This window comes from Colobus angolensis, unplaced genomic scaffold, assembly GCF_000951035.1.
Source record: "Colobus angolensis palliatus isolate OR3802 unplaced genomic scaffold, Cang.pa_1.0 Scaffold153, whole genome shotgun sequence".
In the NCBI taxonomy this organism is placed as follows: Eukaryota; Metazoa; Chordata; class Mammalia; order Primates; family Cercopithecidae; genus Colobus; species Colobus angolensis.
In genome coordinates this window covers 4,973,125-4,993,063 of record NW_012114633.1, presented here as the reverse complement: position 1 = coordinate 4,993,063, position 19,939 = coordinate 4,973,125, and the positions used below count along the sequence as shown (strand labels likewise).

The window sequence follows — 19,939 nt, the reverse complement described above, 5'->3', positions numbered from 1 at the left end:
TGGGGCTTATTTAAATTCTCCCTCCTTGGGCTAGCTTCACCTGAATTTGGTCTGGTTTTGCTTTCTGCTATTAACAAGGGCAGCACTGAGTTCAATGCCTCAGAATTGCTAGTTTCTCCTCTCCCCAGTGCACAACAATGCTCTCAGAAACACCAGGCTACCTCTCTGAGCAGGGTTGCCTCTACTGAGGGATGGAGGAGGGATGGGGTCTGAGATTCAAGACTGTTTTTCCAGTGCCTCTTTCAGCGGTATGAAGGTAAAACCAGGTAGTGTGAGTGCTCACCTTATTTTTGGTTCATATAAAGGTGTGTGTGTGTGTGTGTGTGTGTGTGTGTATGTATGTGTAGATAGTTGTTAACTTGGTGTCCTCACTGAAGGGACAATTGGGAGAGCCTTCTATTTTGCCATTTTGATCTACCCCTCTCCCCAGTCAGGCTATTTTAGTCCATGTCTTCTGAAAGTGCGATACAAAGGTCACCAATTATAATGGCCATTTTTCAGGCTTTCTCTTTGTAGGGCTCTCTGTATCATTAAATCATTTTTTCTCCTAATAAAAACATACTTCATTTGGATGCCAGAAAGCACACTTTGCTGGTTTTTATTTGACCTCTGTGGCTGGTTTTTTTTTTTTTTTTTTTTCCCCCGGAGTCTCACTCTGTTGCCCAGGCTGGAGTGCAGTGGTGAGATCTTGTCTCACTGCAAGCTCCGCCTCCCAGGTTCAAGCGATTCTCCTGCCTCAGCCTCCTGAGTAGCTGGGACTACAGGCCCCCACCACCATGCTCAGCTAATTTTTTTTTTTTTTTATGTATTTTTGGTAGAGACGGGGTTTCACCATGTTAGCGAGGATGGTCTCTATCTCCTGACCTCGTGATCCTCCAGCCTCAGCCTCCCAAAGTGAGATTACAGGCAATGACTGTTTTTTGTCTATCTCTAGCTTCCTCTTCTTATTCTGCCTCATTCATAAATTTGGCATGCTTTTAGGCTCAATTATCATTTATCTATTTACATATACTTCTTAACTAATCTCATCATGTGCAAGCTGGTTACTTTATATCTCTATTCCTACCCTACCTACCAGACCATGACTCGTATATCCAACTACTAACTCAGCATCTCATCTTCGATGTCTGGTAGGTATCTCAGAACTAACATATCCAAAACAGAAGTCTTGACAGGTAGGAAAACTCACCACTATACTAATAAGGAAAGGCTTCAAAACAGAAGTCTTAAATTCTGCCTTTCAAACTTTGCTTTCCCCAAGTGTCCCTTTCTTAATATATGGCACTATGATTCACTCATTTAAGAAGGAAAAAAAAAGTAGCAGCTGTCCTTGAATTTCTTTTTGTTACCTTCAATATTCATCCATCAATTAGACTGGTCAGGTTTCCCTTAGAAATATAAATCAAGCAAGACTGCCAAGGGTCTGAGGACATGACACAGTTGAAAAAAACAAAAGTTTGTGGCAAAAGTTAAAAGAGAAGTCTCTCATTATTTTCAAGAGTTGGAGTTAGGAGGATAATAATGCTAAATCTCAGGGATTGGAAAGATCTGTAATTAAACTGGAACGAAGAGTAGGGAGTTCTTGTTGCTATTGAGGCAACCTTCATAATAATGCTAAATCTCAGGGGTTGGAAAGATCTGGAATTAAACTGGAACAAAGAGTAGAGAGTTCTTGTTGCTATTGATGCAACCTTCTCTTTCTGCCTGGAAGTGTTACATATTTTCTCTCTGCCTGTAATATTCTTAATTTTATGATAACATGCTAGGTCTGAAACTTACAGTTTGAGATTTTTCATGATCTTTTTTAATTCTCTGAAATATCTCTTCATAATTTTTTCAATTATACCCTCCTCTTTGTTTATATTTTTCTTTATGGCAATCTCAGCATCAAGATTTTGGCAGTTTTACTTCATATATCTTAGTATTTATTTGGTATATTTCTTTACTTTTTTGTAGTCACCTAGGAGAATTTCTCCACTTTATCTTTGAACTCAGTAATATATCTGTAAGCTTTACACACAGTTCTGCAATTTAGAGCATTTATCATTGCTTTAAAAAATCTTAGCTATTGTATTTCCTACTAATATTTTCCATGTGGTTCACTTAGTGATAACTTATTTTTTTCCTCATTTACAAATATTGTTCCCTTTGTTTTTAGGCATAATGACGTATGAGATACTAAATAAACATTTTAAGAGATATGAAAAATAAATAATTAAGTCAATCAAATGAAGACTGTCACAGATGATAAGTACACAAGGGAAGTATCCTACATCTCATCTAAGTCATATGGGTAAGGGTTCCTTGCAATAAGCTGTTTCTGGAACACAAAGGTGTGGGATAATTTCTTTTAACTTTTGCTTTTTTTCCAGGATCACAAGTGCATTAGTCCATTCTCACATTGCTATATAAAGATACCTGAAACTGGGTAATTTATAAAGAAGTGAGGTTTAACTGGCTCATGGTTCTGCAGGCTGTACGGGAGGCATAGCGGTTTCTGTTTCTGGGGAGGCTTCAGGACCTTCCAGTCGTCGTGGTAGGCAAAGGGGGAGTGAGGCATCTCACATGGTGTGAGCAGGAGCAAGAGAGAGTGAATAACAGTAGTGAAAGTGTGCATCCTTGTTGTGTTCCAGATTTCAAAGGAAAGGCTTTCAGTTTTTCTTCATTTAGTATGATAGTAGCTGTGGGTCTGTCATATATGGTTTTTATTATGTTGACGTATGTTTCTTGTATACTCATTTTTTATGGTTTTTATCATGAAAGATATTGAATTTTATCAAATGCTTTTTTAGCATCTATTGAAATGATCATATGGTTTTTAATCCTTTGATCTGTTTGTATGATGTAGCACACTGATTGATTTGCCTATGTTGAACCATTCTTTCATCCCAGAGATGAAATCCCACTTGGGATTCATGATGAATGATATTTTTAATGTATTGTTGAATTCAGTTCGCTAGTACTTTGTTGAGGATTTTTACATCAGTATTCATTAGTGATATTGGCTTATAGTTTTCTTTTTCTCAGATGTGCCTTTGTCTGGTTTTAGAGTCACGGTAGTACTGGCCTCGTAGAATGAGTTTGGAACTATTCTCTCCTCCTCTATTTTTTGGAATACTTTGGTTAGTATTGGTATTAGTTCTTTAAATGTTTGGTAGAATTGACCTGTGAAGTCATCAGGTCCCAGGGTTTTCTTTACTGTGAAACTTTATTACAGCTTTGATCTTGTCACTTGTTATTGATTTGTTCATGTTTTGAATATCTTCCTGGTTCAATCTTAATACACTTTATGTTTCTAGGAATTTGTCCATTTATTCTCGATTTTTCCATTTTATCGGCATGCAGTTGCTCGTAGTAGCCACAAATGATCCTTTGAATGTCTGCTGTATCAGTTGTACAATCTCCTTTTGTGTCAGATTTGATTTATTTGGATATTTTCTCTTTACTAATTTTGAATTTGGGTTGTTCTTGTTTTCCTAATTTTTAAGATGTATTGTTTGTTTATTTATTTGAAGCTTTTCTTCATTTTTGATGGAGTCACTTACGGTTATAAACTTCCCTGTTAGTACTGCTTTGGCTGTATTCCATAGGTTTTCGTATACTGTGTTTCCACTGTCATTTGTTTCAGGAAAATTTCCAATTTCCTTCTCAACTTCTTCACTAACCCACTCATTCTGGAGCATATTGTTTAATTTTCATATGTTTGTATAGTTTTCAGAATTCTTCTTGTTATTGATTTCTAGTTTTATTCAGTTTTGGTCAGAGAGGATGCTAGATATTATTTCAGTTTTTTGAATGTTTTAAACTGTTTTTTGACCTAACATATGGTCTACCCTTGAGAATCATCCATGTTCTGAGGAAAATAATGTGTATTCTGCAACCACTTAAATGTTCTATAAATACGTTACTTCCATTTTGTCTAGAGTATAGATTAAGTTTAGAGTTTCTTTGTTAATTTTCTGTCTGGAACATCTGTTTAGTGCTAAAGGTGGGATGTTGAAATCTCTAGTTATTATTGTATTGGAGTCTAACTCTATATTTTTAAAATTGTTATATCCTCTTGCTGAATTGACCACTTCATTATTATACAGTGACCTTCTTTTTCTCCTTTTGTAGTTTTTGCCTTGAAATCTATTTTATCTGAAATAAATATAGCTACTCCTACTCTTTTTTGGCTTCTATTGGCATCGAATAGCTTTATACCTTTATTTTCAGTTTATGAGTGCCTTTATAAGTGAAGCGTGTTTCTTGTAGGCAGCAGATCAACGACTTGGCCCCCCACTAACCGCCCCCCCGACCCTTGTTTAGCCACTCTATGTCTTTTGATTGGAGAGTTTAGTCCATTTAGATTCAATGGTATTATTGATAACTAAGGACTTGCTCCTGCCATTTTATTATTTGTTATCTGGTTGTTTTGTGATCTTCTTTTCCTTTTTTCTTTCCTTCCTGTCTTCCTTTTATTGAAGGAGATTTTGTCTGGTGATATGATTTAGTTTTTTGCTTTTCATTTTTTGTGTATCTCTTGCATGTTTTTTGGTTTGAGGTTACCACGAGGCTTGCAAGTACTACTTTATAACAAATTATCTTAATCTGATAACAACTTAAGACTGTTTGCATAAACCAACTAACAAGCAAAAAGAAATGAAATAAAAACTCTACATCTTAACCATGTCCCTGCTTTTTAAACTTCTTAAATTTCCATTTATGTCTTATTGTACTATGTCTGGAAAAGTTGTAGTTATTATTTTTGATTGTTTCATGGTTTAATCTTTCTACTTAAGAGTAGTTTACATACCACAGTTACAGTGTCACAATATTCTGTTTTTCTGTGTTCTTACTATTACCAGTAATCTTTGGTGATTACTTATTGCTCATTAATGTTCTGTTCTTTCCAACTAAAGTACTAGCATTAACATCTATTCTAGGACGGGTCTGGTGTTGATGAAATAACTCAGCTATTGTTTGGGAAAATCTTTATGTCTCCTTTATGTTTAAAGGATATTTTCACTGTATATACTATTCTAGGATAAAAGAATTTTTTTCCTTTAGCAGTTTAAATATGTCATGACATTCTCTCTTGGCCTATAAAGTTTCCACTGAAAAATCTGCTGCCAGATGTATTGGAACTCCATTGTATGTTATTTGTTTCCTTTCTTTTGTTGATTTTAGCATCTTTTCTCTATCCTTGATCTTTGGGAGTTTGATTATTAATGACTTTGAGATAGTCTTCTTTGTGTTAAATCTGCTTGGTGTTGTATAACTTTCTTGTACTTGGATATTGCTGTCTTTCTCTAGGTTTGTGAAGTTTTCTGATATTATCCTTTTGAATAAATTTTCCACTCCTATCTCTTTCTCTGTTTCTTCTTTAAGGCCAAGTAACACTTAGATTTGCCCTTTTGAGGCTATTTTCTAGATTCTGCAGGCATGCTTCATTCTTTTTACTTCTTTTTTTCTTTTGTCTCCTCTGACCATGTATTTTTCAATAGCTTGGTTTCAAGCTCATTAATTCTTTCTTCTGTTTGGTCAAATTTGCTATTAAAAGACTCTGATGTGTTCTTTACTATGCCCATTGCATTTTTCAGGTCCAGAATTTCTGCTTGATTCTTTTTAATTATTTCAATCTCTTTCTTAAATTTATCTACTAGAATTCTGAATGCCTTCTCTGTGGTATCTTGAATTTCTTTGAGTTTCTTCAACAAAGCTATTTTGAATTTTCTGTCTGAAAGGTGACACATCTCTGTTTTTCCAGGATTGTTTTCTCGTGCCCGATTTAGTTTATTTGGTGAGGTCATGCTTATCTGGATTGTCCTAATACTTGTAGATGATCGTCTGTGTCTGGGCATTGAAGAGTTAGGTATTTATTGTAGTCTTCGCAGTTTGCACTTGTTTGTAACTGTCCTTGAAAAAGCTTTTCAGATTTTCAAAAAGACTTGGATGTTGTGATCTAAGCTGTATCTGCTTTAGGGGGGACCCCAAGCCCAGTAATGCTGTGGTTCTTAGAGACTCATAGAGATACTGCCTTGATGGTCTTGGACAAAATCTGAAAGAATTCTCCAGATCACTATGCAGAGACTTGGCCTCTTCTCTTCTTCTCTTCTTTTTCTTTCAAACAAATGGGATCTCTCTCTTTCTCTATCTCTCCCTCTCTCTGTTCTGAACCACCTGAAGTGGGGTGGAGTGACACAAGCACCCCTCAGTCCACCCCCTGGACTGTTTTGGGTGAGACCTGAAGCCAGAACAGCACTGGTTCTTGCCCAAGACCTGCTGTAACCCCTGGCTATTGCCTGTTTTCTCTCAAGACCCTGGGGCTTTACAATCAGCAGGTGGCAAAGCCAGCTAGGCCTCTGTCCTTCCATTCAGGACACTGTGTTATCCCAGGCCCCAGGCAGGTCCAGAGTTGCCTATTGGAAGCCGTGAACTACAGTCAAAAACCACAGAAGTCTTTCTGGTGTTCTGTTGTACTGTGGCTGAACTGAAACCACAAGACACAGTCCTTCTCACTCTCTCAGCCCCTTTCTGAAGGAAGGTACGCCTCACCCCATGGCAACTGTCACTACAGGCCCATGGTGAGTACTGCCAGACTACTGCTGATGTTACCCTAAGGTCCATGGACTCTTTAGTCAGTTTGTGGTGAATCTTGCCAGTCCTGAGACTCACCCTTCGGGACAGTGAACTCCCCTGTGGCCAAGGACAGGTCCAAAAATGTTATACAAGAGCCCAGTTTTGGAATCAGCAACCCCAAGAGACCAGTTGGTTCTCTGCCCCACTGTGGCTGAGCTGGTATCTAGGTGCAAGACAAAGTCCTCTTTACTTTTCCCTCCACTTTTCTCAAGCTGAAGGAGTCTTGCCCCATAGCCACCACAGTTGGGAATGTGCAAGTCTCATTTGAAGCCAGCAAGCCTCAGAGTCTCACCCAAGTTTCTCAGTGTACCAACTGAGTATTACTGTCGCTTATTCAATGCCTAAGGGCTCTTCAGTTAGTAGGTAATGAAGGCTACTAGTACTGAGTTTTTCATTTCAAGGCAAAGGATTATCTTCTGGTGCAAGGTGTCCAGAAATGTTGTATTGGAGCTAGAGCCTGGAACAGGTACCTGACAACTCTGACAGATGTCCTACCCTTCTGGGATTGAACTGCTATCCAAGAGGCAAGACAGAGTCCTTTCCACTCTTCCCTCTTCTCTCCTTGAGTGGAAAGAAGGGGTCTCTTTTGGAGCTTAATTGCCTCAGCTTGTGTCTCAGTAGGTCATGTGCCCCAGCAGTCTACTAGCTCTGGGCCCAGTTCATCACTCGGATTTAACTAAAACTTGCATTGCTTGTGACCTAGATTGCCTTTCCAGTTTATTTGGAGCCCCAGAACACTTTAGCCCACAGTGGCGAGGCTTGTGGTAACTAAAGTTTCGACAGCTGGGATCAGACATATCCCTCTCGCTAAGGCAGTTTTAAAGGCTCCCTCCATGGCCGGGGGTCAACTGAGTTTAGTGTGGTTTTGCTTTCTGCTATAACAAGATAACACTGAGTTGAATGCCTTACAATTGCTGTGGTCTCCCTTCCCCAGCACTCAGAAATGCTCCTGCTGGAGGGTAGGGGAGGAGTGATGGTGGTGATTCAAAACTGTTCCTTCTACCTTTTCAGTGCCTCTTTCAGTGATACAAAGTTAAAACCAGGCACTGTGAGTGCTCATCTGATGTTTGATTCTTGTGAAGGTACATTTGTTTGTTTGTTTTTGTTTGGATAGTTGTTAAATTGATGTCTTTGTTGGGGAGACAGTTGGTGGAACCTTCCATTCTGCCATTTTGTTCTGCCTCCCCAAAGTAACGTTTTACTAGGGAAATGATTCATACATGTGTTTGTAGTCACTAAAACAATATTTGTGAAAAGTTTCTCTAAAAAGAAGGATTTATGTTACACCATAAATTGAGATACAGTCAATTTACATAGAATTGTATTTCTTAACTTATTAACATTAAAATTTTAACTATGTATTTTATTTCAATTATAAAAGTACATTAAAACATGCATTATTAATACATAAAATAAATAGTACATTGAATGCCAACATACTGTCATGTATTGTATCATACACATTGGGGTACTGAACAAAGTAGCTAGTATCTACGTATTTTCTGGTGGAGTTGTAAGATGTGTTTTACAAAAACAGTGTAGAGTGCACATTGGATCAAATAAAATGCTAACAAGTGGTGTTTGGATAGTTAAATTACAGTTTATTTTGAAAGAATGACTTATCTGATATATATTGACATTTGTATCTGTGCATTCTTTGAGCAAGCATAAGCGCTTTTGGTGTTTTAGAGTCACAGTATTGTCATGTAATGTATCCTCCATGTTTGCTCAAATGAACTTTATATAATTATGTGAAAGTTTTTTTGTTATTCTTTTTCTATTTATATGTCCCCAAGTTGTTTATATTTTATTTTTCTTAATTTAAAAGTCATACTATTATTTAATTTTATGAATTTTTTAATCATGTAGTATTAAACTCCTTTTTTATATTTCACAATCTTCTTTTGTTGAAAATGTCCACCTCATGGTGATGACATTTGAGTAGTGCAGAGGTATACTAAATTTGGTCTGCTGATTAATAAATTTCATAGTATTTTGTTACTTTATTTTTCCAGAGAAGACAAATTTTACATTTGCATATATTATGTTCTTTTTCTACTAATTCTTAAAAATTTTTTCCTTATTTCTTCAGGATATGCTCAATAAATAACCAGGTCTGTTAAGATATAGGTGAAAAGTAACTTTTGAAATGATACCAAATATATTATATTCTCTGTTGTGTTGTATTCCATTATGTATATATATATATAGTCTGATGACAAAATCCTCAAAGAAATTAAAGGTTTTGAAAAAAAAGAGAAGTACAGTAATTGAAAATGCATCATTTCTTGGTCTGTTGGTATAATATGTGTGGGAGATAAACAGCCAGCCTCTTGAAAGGACTGCAGTAGAACTAGTTTGCTCAGGCAACAACTAGGTTTCAGTAAGGGTGGCAGACTGGATAAAATCTTTAGAAAAAATGCTGAGTGCATTTTGATAATGATTTACTGTGAATGCCAGATGACACAGTGAAATGTTTCCAGATGATGGGAGAAGTGAAAGATGTGGTTACAGAATGTAATGCATTAGAATTAGATTCTGAGTGATGAGAGTACCCTGAGCTGCTTATGTTGACTGACATACTTAGGAATAAAGAATATGATAAAATTATGAAGATCTCCTAGCAGGACATGGTGGTCAGACTTTGAGTCTTAGAGTGGAATGGGGGAAGCTATTTCCGGAATCATGCAAAGCTTTTGGTTTCTCGTGAATTTATCTCTATCAGCTGAGATCTCTAGGCAACAGTGGGCAGAGAGTGGGGAAAGTTTTACCCTGAGTGCAGTTACTGTCTTGCCACCTGCAGATGGGAGCACACCAGATTGGGCTCTTACACTGAACACATGAGTTTCCTTTGATTTCTGTTGAAGCAGATCTCCAGGTTATCAAGGAAGAACATTATTAAACAGTTTTATTTACTGTGGTTGAATTCTAAGAAGTGAAGAAAATGCCAATTTTTGAAAAATAGCAAAATATTTTAATTCTAAAAAAAAAATTGTGTTACCCTGTAATATACCTGTAACCCTAGTCCTCATAGAAGATAAAGTAGAAGTGAAAGGCTATCTTAATGTTAATTCATGAATATTCTGTTGCTAGAGCAGCAGAGTTACTTCTGAGTGTTGTATCTGTAAGATTAACTATTTTATGGACCCCAAATATAGATTACAATGCAGTGCCAATAACTATTTAATCGTAACTTTCTTCTCAGACCTTAATGTGAATTGTCTCAGAGTCTCTGAGGGAATTACTCCAGAAATCTTTTTATTATTGTTGTTTTGTACACAAAGTCATTAAATATATAAAATTGAAAGATCTCAATTGAACAACAGTGCATAAAGTCCTTTACCTAAGCTGCCGAATTTGATGTGTAACCCTCATAGTGAATACACTACACAACAGGTATTAAGAGGACCTCTTTGATGGATAAATAATGCATATAAAAAGAGCAGTATATTTGTATCCCATGCTATATCTAACACAAAGAGAGTAGCTAATATTTTCTGAGCTCAATATGTGCCAGATACTGTGCCAAGTACTTTCATACCTTTCCTAATGTGTAAAACAATCTTAATTGGTAGGTAATTTTATCCTATGGTTTTAACACTGCTCCTAGTATATCACCTGTCTTTGTGACTTTGTAATAGACATGAAACTTCTCTGGGCCTCAGTTAAATAAAAAGTAAAGTGTTTATATACACATCTCTTATCAACAAGCTGAGGAAAAAGTATCGATTTTTCTTCTCCTTAAGTTTGCAAATAAACATAGTTTGTGATGGATGTATAATAGAAAAAAGGCAAAATTAAAGAACTTTGGAGGAATTTCTGTTGAGATGTTCCTATCTGCTTTTGCCACTCACATTATTAAGTACTTGTGTTTTTTCTTACCCAATGTCCTTTGAATCATTATAGAATACTGTTTGTAAATATTTTTAAAAATTTAAAAAGACTTTGTAATTAAAACCACATTAGCAAAAGAGAGGTCAGTCAACAGTCCTTCATTTATGTTTTAATATTTTGTCACTTTTACAGGATATAAGGCGTGGAACTGAGCATTTATTTGGCTGATCCTCATCATGAACCGTGCTTTTAGCAGGAAGAAAGGTAAGGGTGGTCATTTTTTAAAACTTGGGAGTCAAGCCAATGTTGCTATGAACATAAGCACAGATTTTAAGAAATCAGTTTTTCTTGTTGTTCAACCACCTGGCCCAGAAATGAAGTTAGATTAGAGCAACACAAATCTGCAAATGTTGCTAATTAGCTTTCTTCAGTTATCACCCTAGTGAAAGATCAAAGTTGTTTATTACACTGAGTTCACAATAGATATGTGATAATATGTCACCTGGCAATTTGAAGCTTGTTGTGAAATTGCAAAGAATAAAATTATCTGAAACTTCGTTCTGACTTTAGCTTATGTAGCAATATAATACTAAATTTCCTGGGCTTATGTAAGATTAAAGTAACATAAATTCATTCATAATTGTGTGTGTGAGTGTGCATAGGCTTCATGTATCATTGAATAATATGTGAGGATTGGTTGTAGATAGATTTAAAGCAATGAGGCCAAAATAAATTTGTTATTAATTTTTAGGTAGGAATTTAAATAACTATGAATGTAGTATATTATAATGATCACTCTAGGACTGAAAGAAACAGCTAGTTAGATGTTGTTTCTTAATGGGCAGAAAAACATGGCATTTGACAAACTATTTTATGATGCACTTATAAATATAGAAAAATAAGTATAACTTGGTTGAGGTCAGTGAAGTTTAAATAATGTATCCTTTTCATTCTCAAAGGAGTTCTCTGGTGGAGGGTATCAGGCTCTCTCCTCTTTTACATTATTAAGGAATTGGGAAAGAATACTTAAATAATGATAATCAAATTCATAGATAGAAAGTAATGATACATGGATGCTATAGTAGCATTACAGATGTGTGAAGAAAAAATGACCAGTTAGGCCTTATTCCACACTATAAACTTACTAAGATACTGCAGATTGTCAAACAAGGGCCCAGAACATCTAATACTTTTATCATGATTCAAATATTGCTGTTATTTTGAAGATGTCCCTTGAATACTGTGTGAGTAAAAATGGCTGAAGAATAAAGTCAACAGTGTGATTATCAAAGGCTCTGTGTCATTTTCTAATGTATGGATAATGAATAGTCCAGAACCATGACTAGTGTTCTGTTCAATATCAGGCATTCAGGCACTGTGTGTTCTCCCTTTAAAAGGTTACAGTGTTAACTGACACATAGTAACATGCCCAGATGAGAAAGACTGAGATGACTTCAGGACTTTCAGCCATGCAACAGGAAGCATGACTGAGAATCATTCATGTGTTAATGAGAGCTGTCTTTCAATATTTAAAGGACTGCCATTTAGCCATGGGGTTGAGTTTAGTGAAGGACAAATAGGTGTAAATGATAATGTCACTGATTTAATATAGGGAAAAAGAATTCCAAGAAAGTCATGTAAAAGTTTAATTAAATTACTCAAATTGCTAGCTTTTTTTGGTCCCTGAAGTGAGAGGTGTTCAAACATTTGGATGTGGCAGAGAAGATTGATGTATTCAGTGAGAATTCAGATAATGTAACCTTTAAGGCACTTTTCAACCCTGGGAAGCTAGAAATGTATTATTTTACTTATTTTTTCTGAATAAGGGGAAAGCAAAATGACATTGATTATAGTCTGTAGCTGCTTCTGATTTGTAAATATTTTTAAAATTTTAAATGTTTTTAAATGTAAAAAAAAAGTACCAAAAGTAAAATAGTGTTTCTTTCATTCCTTTTACTAGTAACAAAATCTATAAATAATTCTATGATATATTGAAATTTTTGTTTTGTTTTATATAGAGACAGGATCTTGCTACATTGCCAGGGCTGGTCTCAAACTCCTAACATCAAGTGATCTTCCTGCCTTGGCCTCCCAAAGTGTTGGGATTATAGGCATGAGCCGCTGTGCCCAACCTGAAGTATTTTTAATAAAGCAATAGAAATCTTACATCACAACTTAACACTTTAATCACTCTAACTTATTTTTAATAAACACTTCTAGGCCTTTTATATATATATATCTGCTAACAATCCTCCTTTCCTATCGCTTTAAAGTTGAAACTCCACATTTCTAATTTACTGTTTATTTGAAGGGGGTTTAGAATGGTTTTTCATTGAGAAATCCCAAGAGTTGGATAGTAATGTGAGTAACCAGTAATTGTATATTTGTCTCATTTGAACACAGTGGGAGTACAACTATGGGAATAGTGGAGTGATTCAGAGAATCAAGACGCAGAAGCACTTGTTATTTCCTGATTTGCTTCATTCACTTTGAATTTATTTTGACTTATCTTATTTTTCAGGTCTAATGATTTAGGATCAGGAATTCATTCATTAATATTTTGCTCCAACCTGAAGTTAGAACTTGAAACTGAAAATTTTACCTTAATTCACCAATCAATTCTGACTCTATCATTTGGTGAAGTTGTTAAAGAAAAAAATTTTAGAGCTTGTGCTCCTGGTTTCCATCAATAGCATTATTTCATTAAATTTTAATTTGAGATAAAAAACTTAAATTTTGTGAGAGTATTTGTATATCTGGATAAGCTGGAGCTATGAGCTATAATTATATCATGAGAGAATATTTAATTTAAGTCATGTTTCCAAAACTACCATTAACATACACTGTGTACAGTATCCTAAACAAAGCAAGATGATCTTCTATCAGTAAAAGCTTATTCTTTATTTCATGCCTACCCAGTATACTTGGTCATCACATGTAATCTTACTAAATGATCCTGGACCTCAGAAGCCTAAGGAAAAAAGACCATCTTAAACCTAAACATAATTGTGTGTGTGTTTTTTAATTTAATCTCCGAATTAGTAAGTTTGAATTTCTTGATTGAATTCACTGATTTTCTTTGCAAATGCTCTAATGGTGTTAGAGTTACTCAGAGATTCTGAAGAGTGCTGAATATATTAGAGTCATATCATTTTGAGCTCTTTTGAAAAGCTCTTTAAAAATTAGTCAAATATAATCATAGATTAAATTTTAATGATTGTCTTTGTTTTAGATTCTTTCCCTACGTTAATTTTCTCTTTTAATTAAAAAAATTATATATTCTATTTATTACATCAAATATAAATCATTAAGTAAAAAAGCATAAAATAACATGCAAATGATTAAATAATTCAACTAATTACATTTTTTAAATTTAGTTGATATACTGTCGAGTAGATATCATAACGCACAGCACTTAAAATTTAATATTTAAATGTTACTTTCTTTTTTTAACAAACATTTTATTCAAATGTATCTATTCATCAACCAGCATTTAGTTTTAAATTTAAAGTACTCAAAAGTAGTTGTTTCACCCTTGTAAGCTCTGATGATACAAAAATAATGAATTTACTCTATATTTCTTGATGAGTTATTAATCTAAATGCATTTTGAAAACCTAAATTTATTGACCCAGCAATCAAAGTACATTGATATTTGTCAGATATGTTGAAATGTTGGCATTTTCCTTCATGTAAGTGTTCAATATTGAGTTAGTGACTTTACTTTAATTCAAAGAAGGGGAACTCTTTTTAGAATCTCTATATTCCCATTTCTGCACATTTTCATATATCTAATACCTTCTGTGAACACATATAGTGACCAAAGACCATCATATCTATTCCCTACTCAAGATTTAGTCATATCTATAAGTTAATATAAAGAGTCTTATTTTGTCATTTTTTTGCCAAAATATAAATGAGGATGACAGTAAGAGCGCATTTTGGAAATCCTTCAGGTTTTATAAATTGTACTGCTCATACTTGAGGTTATGTAATAAACAAGCACTAAATTATCAGCACTTGATATATGGATGCAGATTTTTGTCATTGCAGGAACTGCAGCTTATCCACCGAAATTTAATATTGTGATTATTTTAGTCTGTCAGCAGAGGCAACTTGCTATACTCATTTTAGGTCGCTGCAATATGAGTCTGTAACAGAGTCAGTTTCATCAGTTTTCAAGTAATAGTGGTTTATGGAGAAAGAAATTATTAATACCTCTCTGCCTCAGGATTAGTATGACCCATCGTAGTGAGAGTTTAGTCAGACTTTACATGCTCCTCAGATGTGTTGTATGTTTTGGAAAGGAGACATGAAAAGAATTAAGTGAAGGAGTTAAAAGGAGAAATTGGACATCTTTTTAGTTTTCCTAAAGGTGTTTTTTTTTTGTTTTGTTTTGTGTTTTATTGCCTTGGAAGAAGTATTGTGATTAACTTCTTTTAATGTATAAAAGCAAGATATTCCAAATCTAAGTGCAAATTATTCTTGAATTAATCATATTACTTCCATTAGCAATCACAAAAACTATAGCTAAGATGAAAATCCATATAGAAAATACAAATTTCACACATTAAATGTCAATGTCAATTTTTTTTAAAACTTAGAATGTATTGCTGTTCAAAATATTTCACCCAAGTATGGCTATCATATATTCCCTCTGGTAGTCAGAAATAGCCCCAATTCTCTTGGCCCTTCATCTTTTCTATTGGAAATACTTGAGAATATTGCATTGTACCCCATAAACAAGCTTAATATAAATATACTGCATTATTATTCAAATGGTATAAAATAATTTACATTCCAAATTTACATTCACCCAGTTTAAGAACATATTAAGGGTATCAAGTTAGTTTCTGTTTACAGCATTTAAAAAATCTAAATTTAATGTTGAAAATACTTTGTTAGTAATACAATATTTCCTTCCAGTTTGTACTTATATGTTTCGTGGTAAAATAAATCTTTGATTTTGTTCTATTTATAGTACTGATTCTAAATTTTTAAACTCCCATGAAAAATAAGATACATACAAAACTACACGAATGGAGACAAAATATCATTGAAGATTGAGAAGTCGTACTCCAAATAAATGCAGATTCAAAAAAAAGCCAATTTGTTTCATGTAAATGTTAACATTTATTTCTCCCACTTATGCATTCATCAAAATATTGGGGAAAATGTGTGGGCTATATTAATAAATTTCAAAACTTAAATTAAAAATATTAATAATACAAATAAATAACAAGATATAAATAATATATAATACAATTAGTTTTAATATATTCTATCCTTTTGAGTTACTTTTATTTCTAATATTTTTAACAATTATCTAAGAAACATTTTGATTTATTGCATTTGAGACTATTTCTATCCAAAACTCCTAAGAGAAGACCTTCAATCATTGTTTCTTCAAATTTAGAATAAAGCTTTATCACAATATTATATTGATTTCCAAATGAACATAGTAAGTTGGTTTATTTCAGTTTCATACAAATGCAGTTGTTAGTATAATATGATAATTTCCCTTTAGAATAGCTAAATCTTGATGGTACAATACAATATTCACAAAGAGTTAAAGAGCAGATTATATTTTATTGTTCTAGGAATTAAGAAAAGTAACCTATAATTCATGAGAGCATAAAGTGAAAGAAGAAAGATACTTGTTTTAAATCACAAATGAATGTAATTACTCATAGCCCTCTGATGTTGTTTTTATATGTTCTTTTAAAATTTATACCTGATATAAATGATGAATTGATGGGTGCTGACGAGTTGATGGGTGCAGCACACCAACATTGCACAAGTTTACATATGTAACAAACCTGCACGTTATGCACATGTACCCTAGAACTTAAAGTATAATAAAAAAAAAATAAAAAAATAAAAAATTTGGTATCATTTGTATTATTTGAAAACTTTAAAAAGAAAAGCTAGGGACTTTTATACCAAAGAAAGAATCCTATAATCACTCCCCAGCTGCATTGTTCTTCTATCTGAGTGGTTATTCTTTCTCAATTTAGCAAAGAATCTCAGAATTAGAAATACTCAGATGTCCTACAAATGGTAATGCATGAATATGACACCATGGAAACCTAAAATTTAACTCTGTGTATTTTTTATTGCAGACAAAACATGGATGCATACACCTGAAGCTTTATCTAAACATTTCATTCCCTATAATGCAAAGGTAAAAATAGTTCATATATTACTTAATTTTATTTTGTTATAGTATTATTACTGATTCATGGCTAATCTTAGATTGCTTATATATTGACATTTCCTGGTTAGTGATTTCTGATAAAAGGTTACATAAATAAAATAATTGTGGCATGGGAAGTTATTTTTCTCTGTAGAATAGTTTCTCTTTTTAAAAGTATATTCTTTAAAATTACTATTTAAGTGAAACGTGTTTTCTTCAAGTGATTTTGGTTATTGTTAAAAATATTTGCAATATCATGGCCTGTAGAAACTCAAACCACTAACAAATTAGCTTTCTTTAAAAATATTTTAATGTTACATTACACGACCTAAATATAAAAACCTGCAAATGAGAGAAATGAGCTGCAATTTTCATAAATGTAATTATCATTCAAGAAAAAAGAACAAAGTTTAAATTTTTATTTTATTGAGATGAAGACGTGTTCTGTAGGCCAAGCTGGAGTGCATTGGGGAGATCTTGGCTCACTGCAACCTCCATCTCCTGGGTTCAAGTGATTCTCCCACTTCAGCCTCTGGAGTAGCTGGAATTATAGGCACGCGCTGCCATGCCCAGCTAATTTTTGTATTTTTAATAGAAACGGGATTTCACCATATTGGCCAGGCTGGTCTCAAACTGCTGACCTCAAGTGGTCCACCTGCCTCAGCCTCCCAAAGTGCTAGGATTACAGGCATAAGCCATTCTGCCCACCCTAAATTATTTTTAAAAAGCACACAAAAAGGTGCCTTTTAAAAATTCTTTTGTTCAAGTTGCTGCATTTTAATAGAGAACTGGAAACATTAATCTATACTCTGTGTCTAAAGATTTCATTTGTTGTTGAAAGAAATGAGTGAATTCAGTTTACAACAGGGACTTTAAAGAAAGATGCTATTTTGTAGTTAATGATCACCAAACTTGTAATAATTTTCAGAGAAATTTGAGTCAAAATTTGGAAGAGACAGATATCAGTTAAAGAGGGGATTGGAAATATTAGAGTCAAATTTAAAAGCAACTGAACTTGGAGATGAAATAGGGGAAAACAAAACTATATCTTTATAAGAGAACTTAAATGTTGATGGATTAGTAAAGTGTACACTGAGATACAGTGAGATTAGGCATAGCAATTATTTCAGGAAAAATTAAAGAATGTTTATTGAGGAGAAAATTAACAGTGTGTGGTAGAAAACATCTAGGGTTCTTATTTTAGTCTGAATCAGAAGGAAGAAACATTTAAAAGCCTATCTAGAAGAAGTTCTTTCAGAGCTGTTGCTCAGCAGTGAATTTGGAGAGTGCACCATCTCTTGTTTTTTTCTTGCTGACTTACCAGCAAAGAAATCGGAAATATTTTCTGTATAAACATATTATACTTGAAATCACTACAGTGCTTATGAATTTTTCTATAAACTTAACATACAAGTTGATTGCCCTAATTTAGCATGAAAAGTTTAGTTAACTGAATGAGAAAAATTTGTTTGTTATCCATCATTTCCACAGATATTGTTCATATTAGCTATTGATACACTATATGAAATCTACACTGAAAAATATTTTAATCTGGAAAGCTACTGTGATTTTTAAAGTGCATGCTCAGTTTTTGATATTATCAATCATAGTGGAATTATATATTCCAGTTGAAACCATCAATATTATTTTTATGTGACTGATATGCCTCATTTTGAAAAACAGCTTTATAAAAGATTAAAAGGTTATATTATAATTAGATCTACATTTAAGTCTGCCAATCATTCTGCTTGTCTACATGGAAAAGTTGCCTGTGCCAATTCACAGGTGCGTAACAATTTTAAGACATTCTACAGGAAGTAGAGGGTACAGAAACATCTTCCCAGACTGGGACCAGTACAATATGGAAGGGCAGGATGGTTTTGTCTATTGTAATATAGCCTCATGAGTGATAATGTATATTTTGTGTACAAAGTAGCAGTCAATTCATTTGAAAAATGTTAGTTTTTTTTTCTGAATTCCTTTGTTTGTGGTACTTTTTAAGTTGACTTCATAGTAGAGTTACTTTTCAAGGTATTCTGTATCTCTTGTTATAGAATATGCCACTTGAAGACCAGATCCATGACCACAGAAAGTAGCTTGACACAATAGAAAGAATAATACAGACTGTAGAGCTAGATTCCTTGGTTTCTACCTAGGTATATTGTGACTCCAACACTTGTTTACTGTGTGACTTTGGGAAAATTGCTTAACCTTTCTATGTCTATGATTATTCATCAATAAATAGGAATGGTAACAATAGTAATTTATCGCTTGAGTTGTTATAGACATAAAGGAGTTAGTGCTACAACAGTGTCTGAAATAGTGGAATTTCTTTTTTCAGGCAAACATCAGTTCCGTCCCTCAGTTCTGTTCTTAGAGCCATTCCATTCATTAGATCTGGCCCATCCAGATTATCCAGGATAATCTCCTTCACATAAAGTGAACCGATTAGAGATGTTAATCGTATCTATGAAATAAGTTTACAGCAACACCTAGATTAGAATTTGATTGAATAACTGGGCACTGTAAATTAGCCAAGTTGACACATAAAACTGATCTCATACAAGTATTAATGATGGACAAGGTTAAAAAGGCAAATTGGGAAGGCCTTGAATGGCAGAGGCAACAGTTTAGGTTGTTAGCAAATCCAACAGGATTTTAGGAAGATAAATCAGTAGTGATAAAAAGGTCAGTTTGGATCGGGAGTGATAGAATGACATTAAACCTCTTAGGAAGTTATTTTAATGGTCCAAGTGTGTGGTAATAAGTTTACCATAGGGTAGTAGATAAATTTGTAGTGGAAAATAAAGATGTGCTTAATATTCCAGAGGAAGAATTCAGGTAGCATAGGAATGGTATATAAGCAGAGAATAAGAAAGAATATAAATTTTCATCCTGGCTAAAAGGGAGACTCATCATACCATTAAAAGATTTCTGTTACTTCACTCACTTTTGGCATCTACTGGTTACAAATTAATCTGATAGGCCGGGCGCGGTGGCTCAAGCCTGTAATCCCAGCACTTTGGGAGGCCGAGACGGGCGGATCACGAGGTCAGGAGATCGAGACCATCCTGGCTAACATGGTGAAACCCCGTCTCTACTAAAAATACAAAAAACTAGCCGGACGACGTGGCGGGCGCCTGTAGTCCCAGCTACTGGGGAGGCTGAGGCAGGAGAATGGCGTGAACCCGGGAGGCGGAGCTTGCAGTGAGCTGAGATCCGGCCACTGCACTCCAGCCTGGGCGGCAGAGCGAGACTCCGTCTCAAAAAAAAAAAAAAAATTAATCTG

General features: G+C 34.3%; 1 protein-coding gene across 5 annotated transcripts in view; it reads left to right on the top strand.

The window, feature by feature from the left end:
* Positions 1-19,939, top strand: part of GULP1 (GULP, engulfment adaptor PTB domain containing 1) — a 321,470-nt gene that overhangs the window by 181,006 nt on the left and 120,525 nt on the right. For all 5 annotated transcript variants that reach the window (XM_011936483.1, XM_011936480.1, XM_011936482.1 and 2 more), the window contains exons 3-4: positions 10,648-10,719; positions 16,577-16,638. In XM_011936483.1, the coding sequence (XP_011791873.1) occupies positions 10,692-10,719; positions 16,577-16,638 (90 nt within the window). In that variant the 5' untranslated portion in view covers positions 10,648-10,691. The remainder of the gene's footprint in view (positions 1-10,647; positions 10,720-16,576; positions 16,639-19,939) is intronic.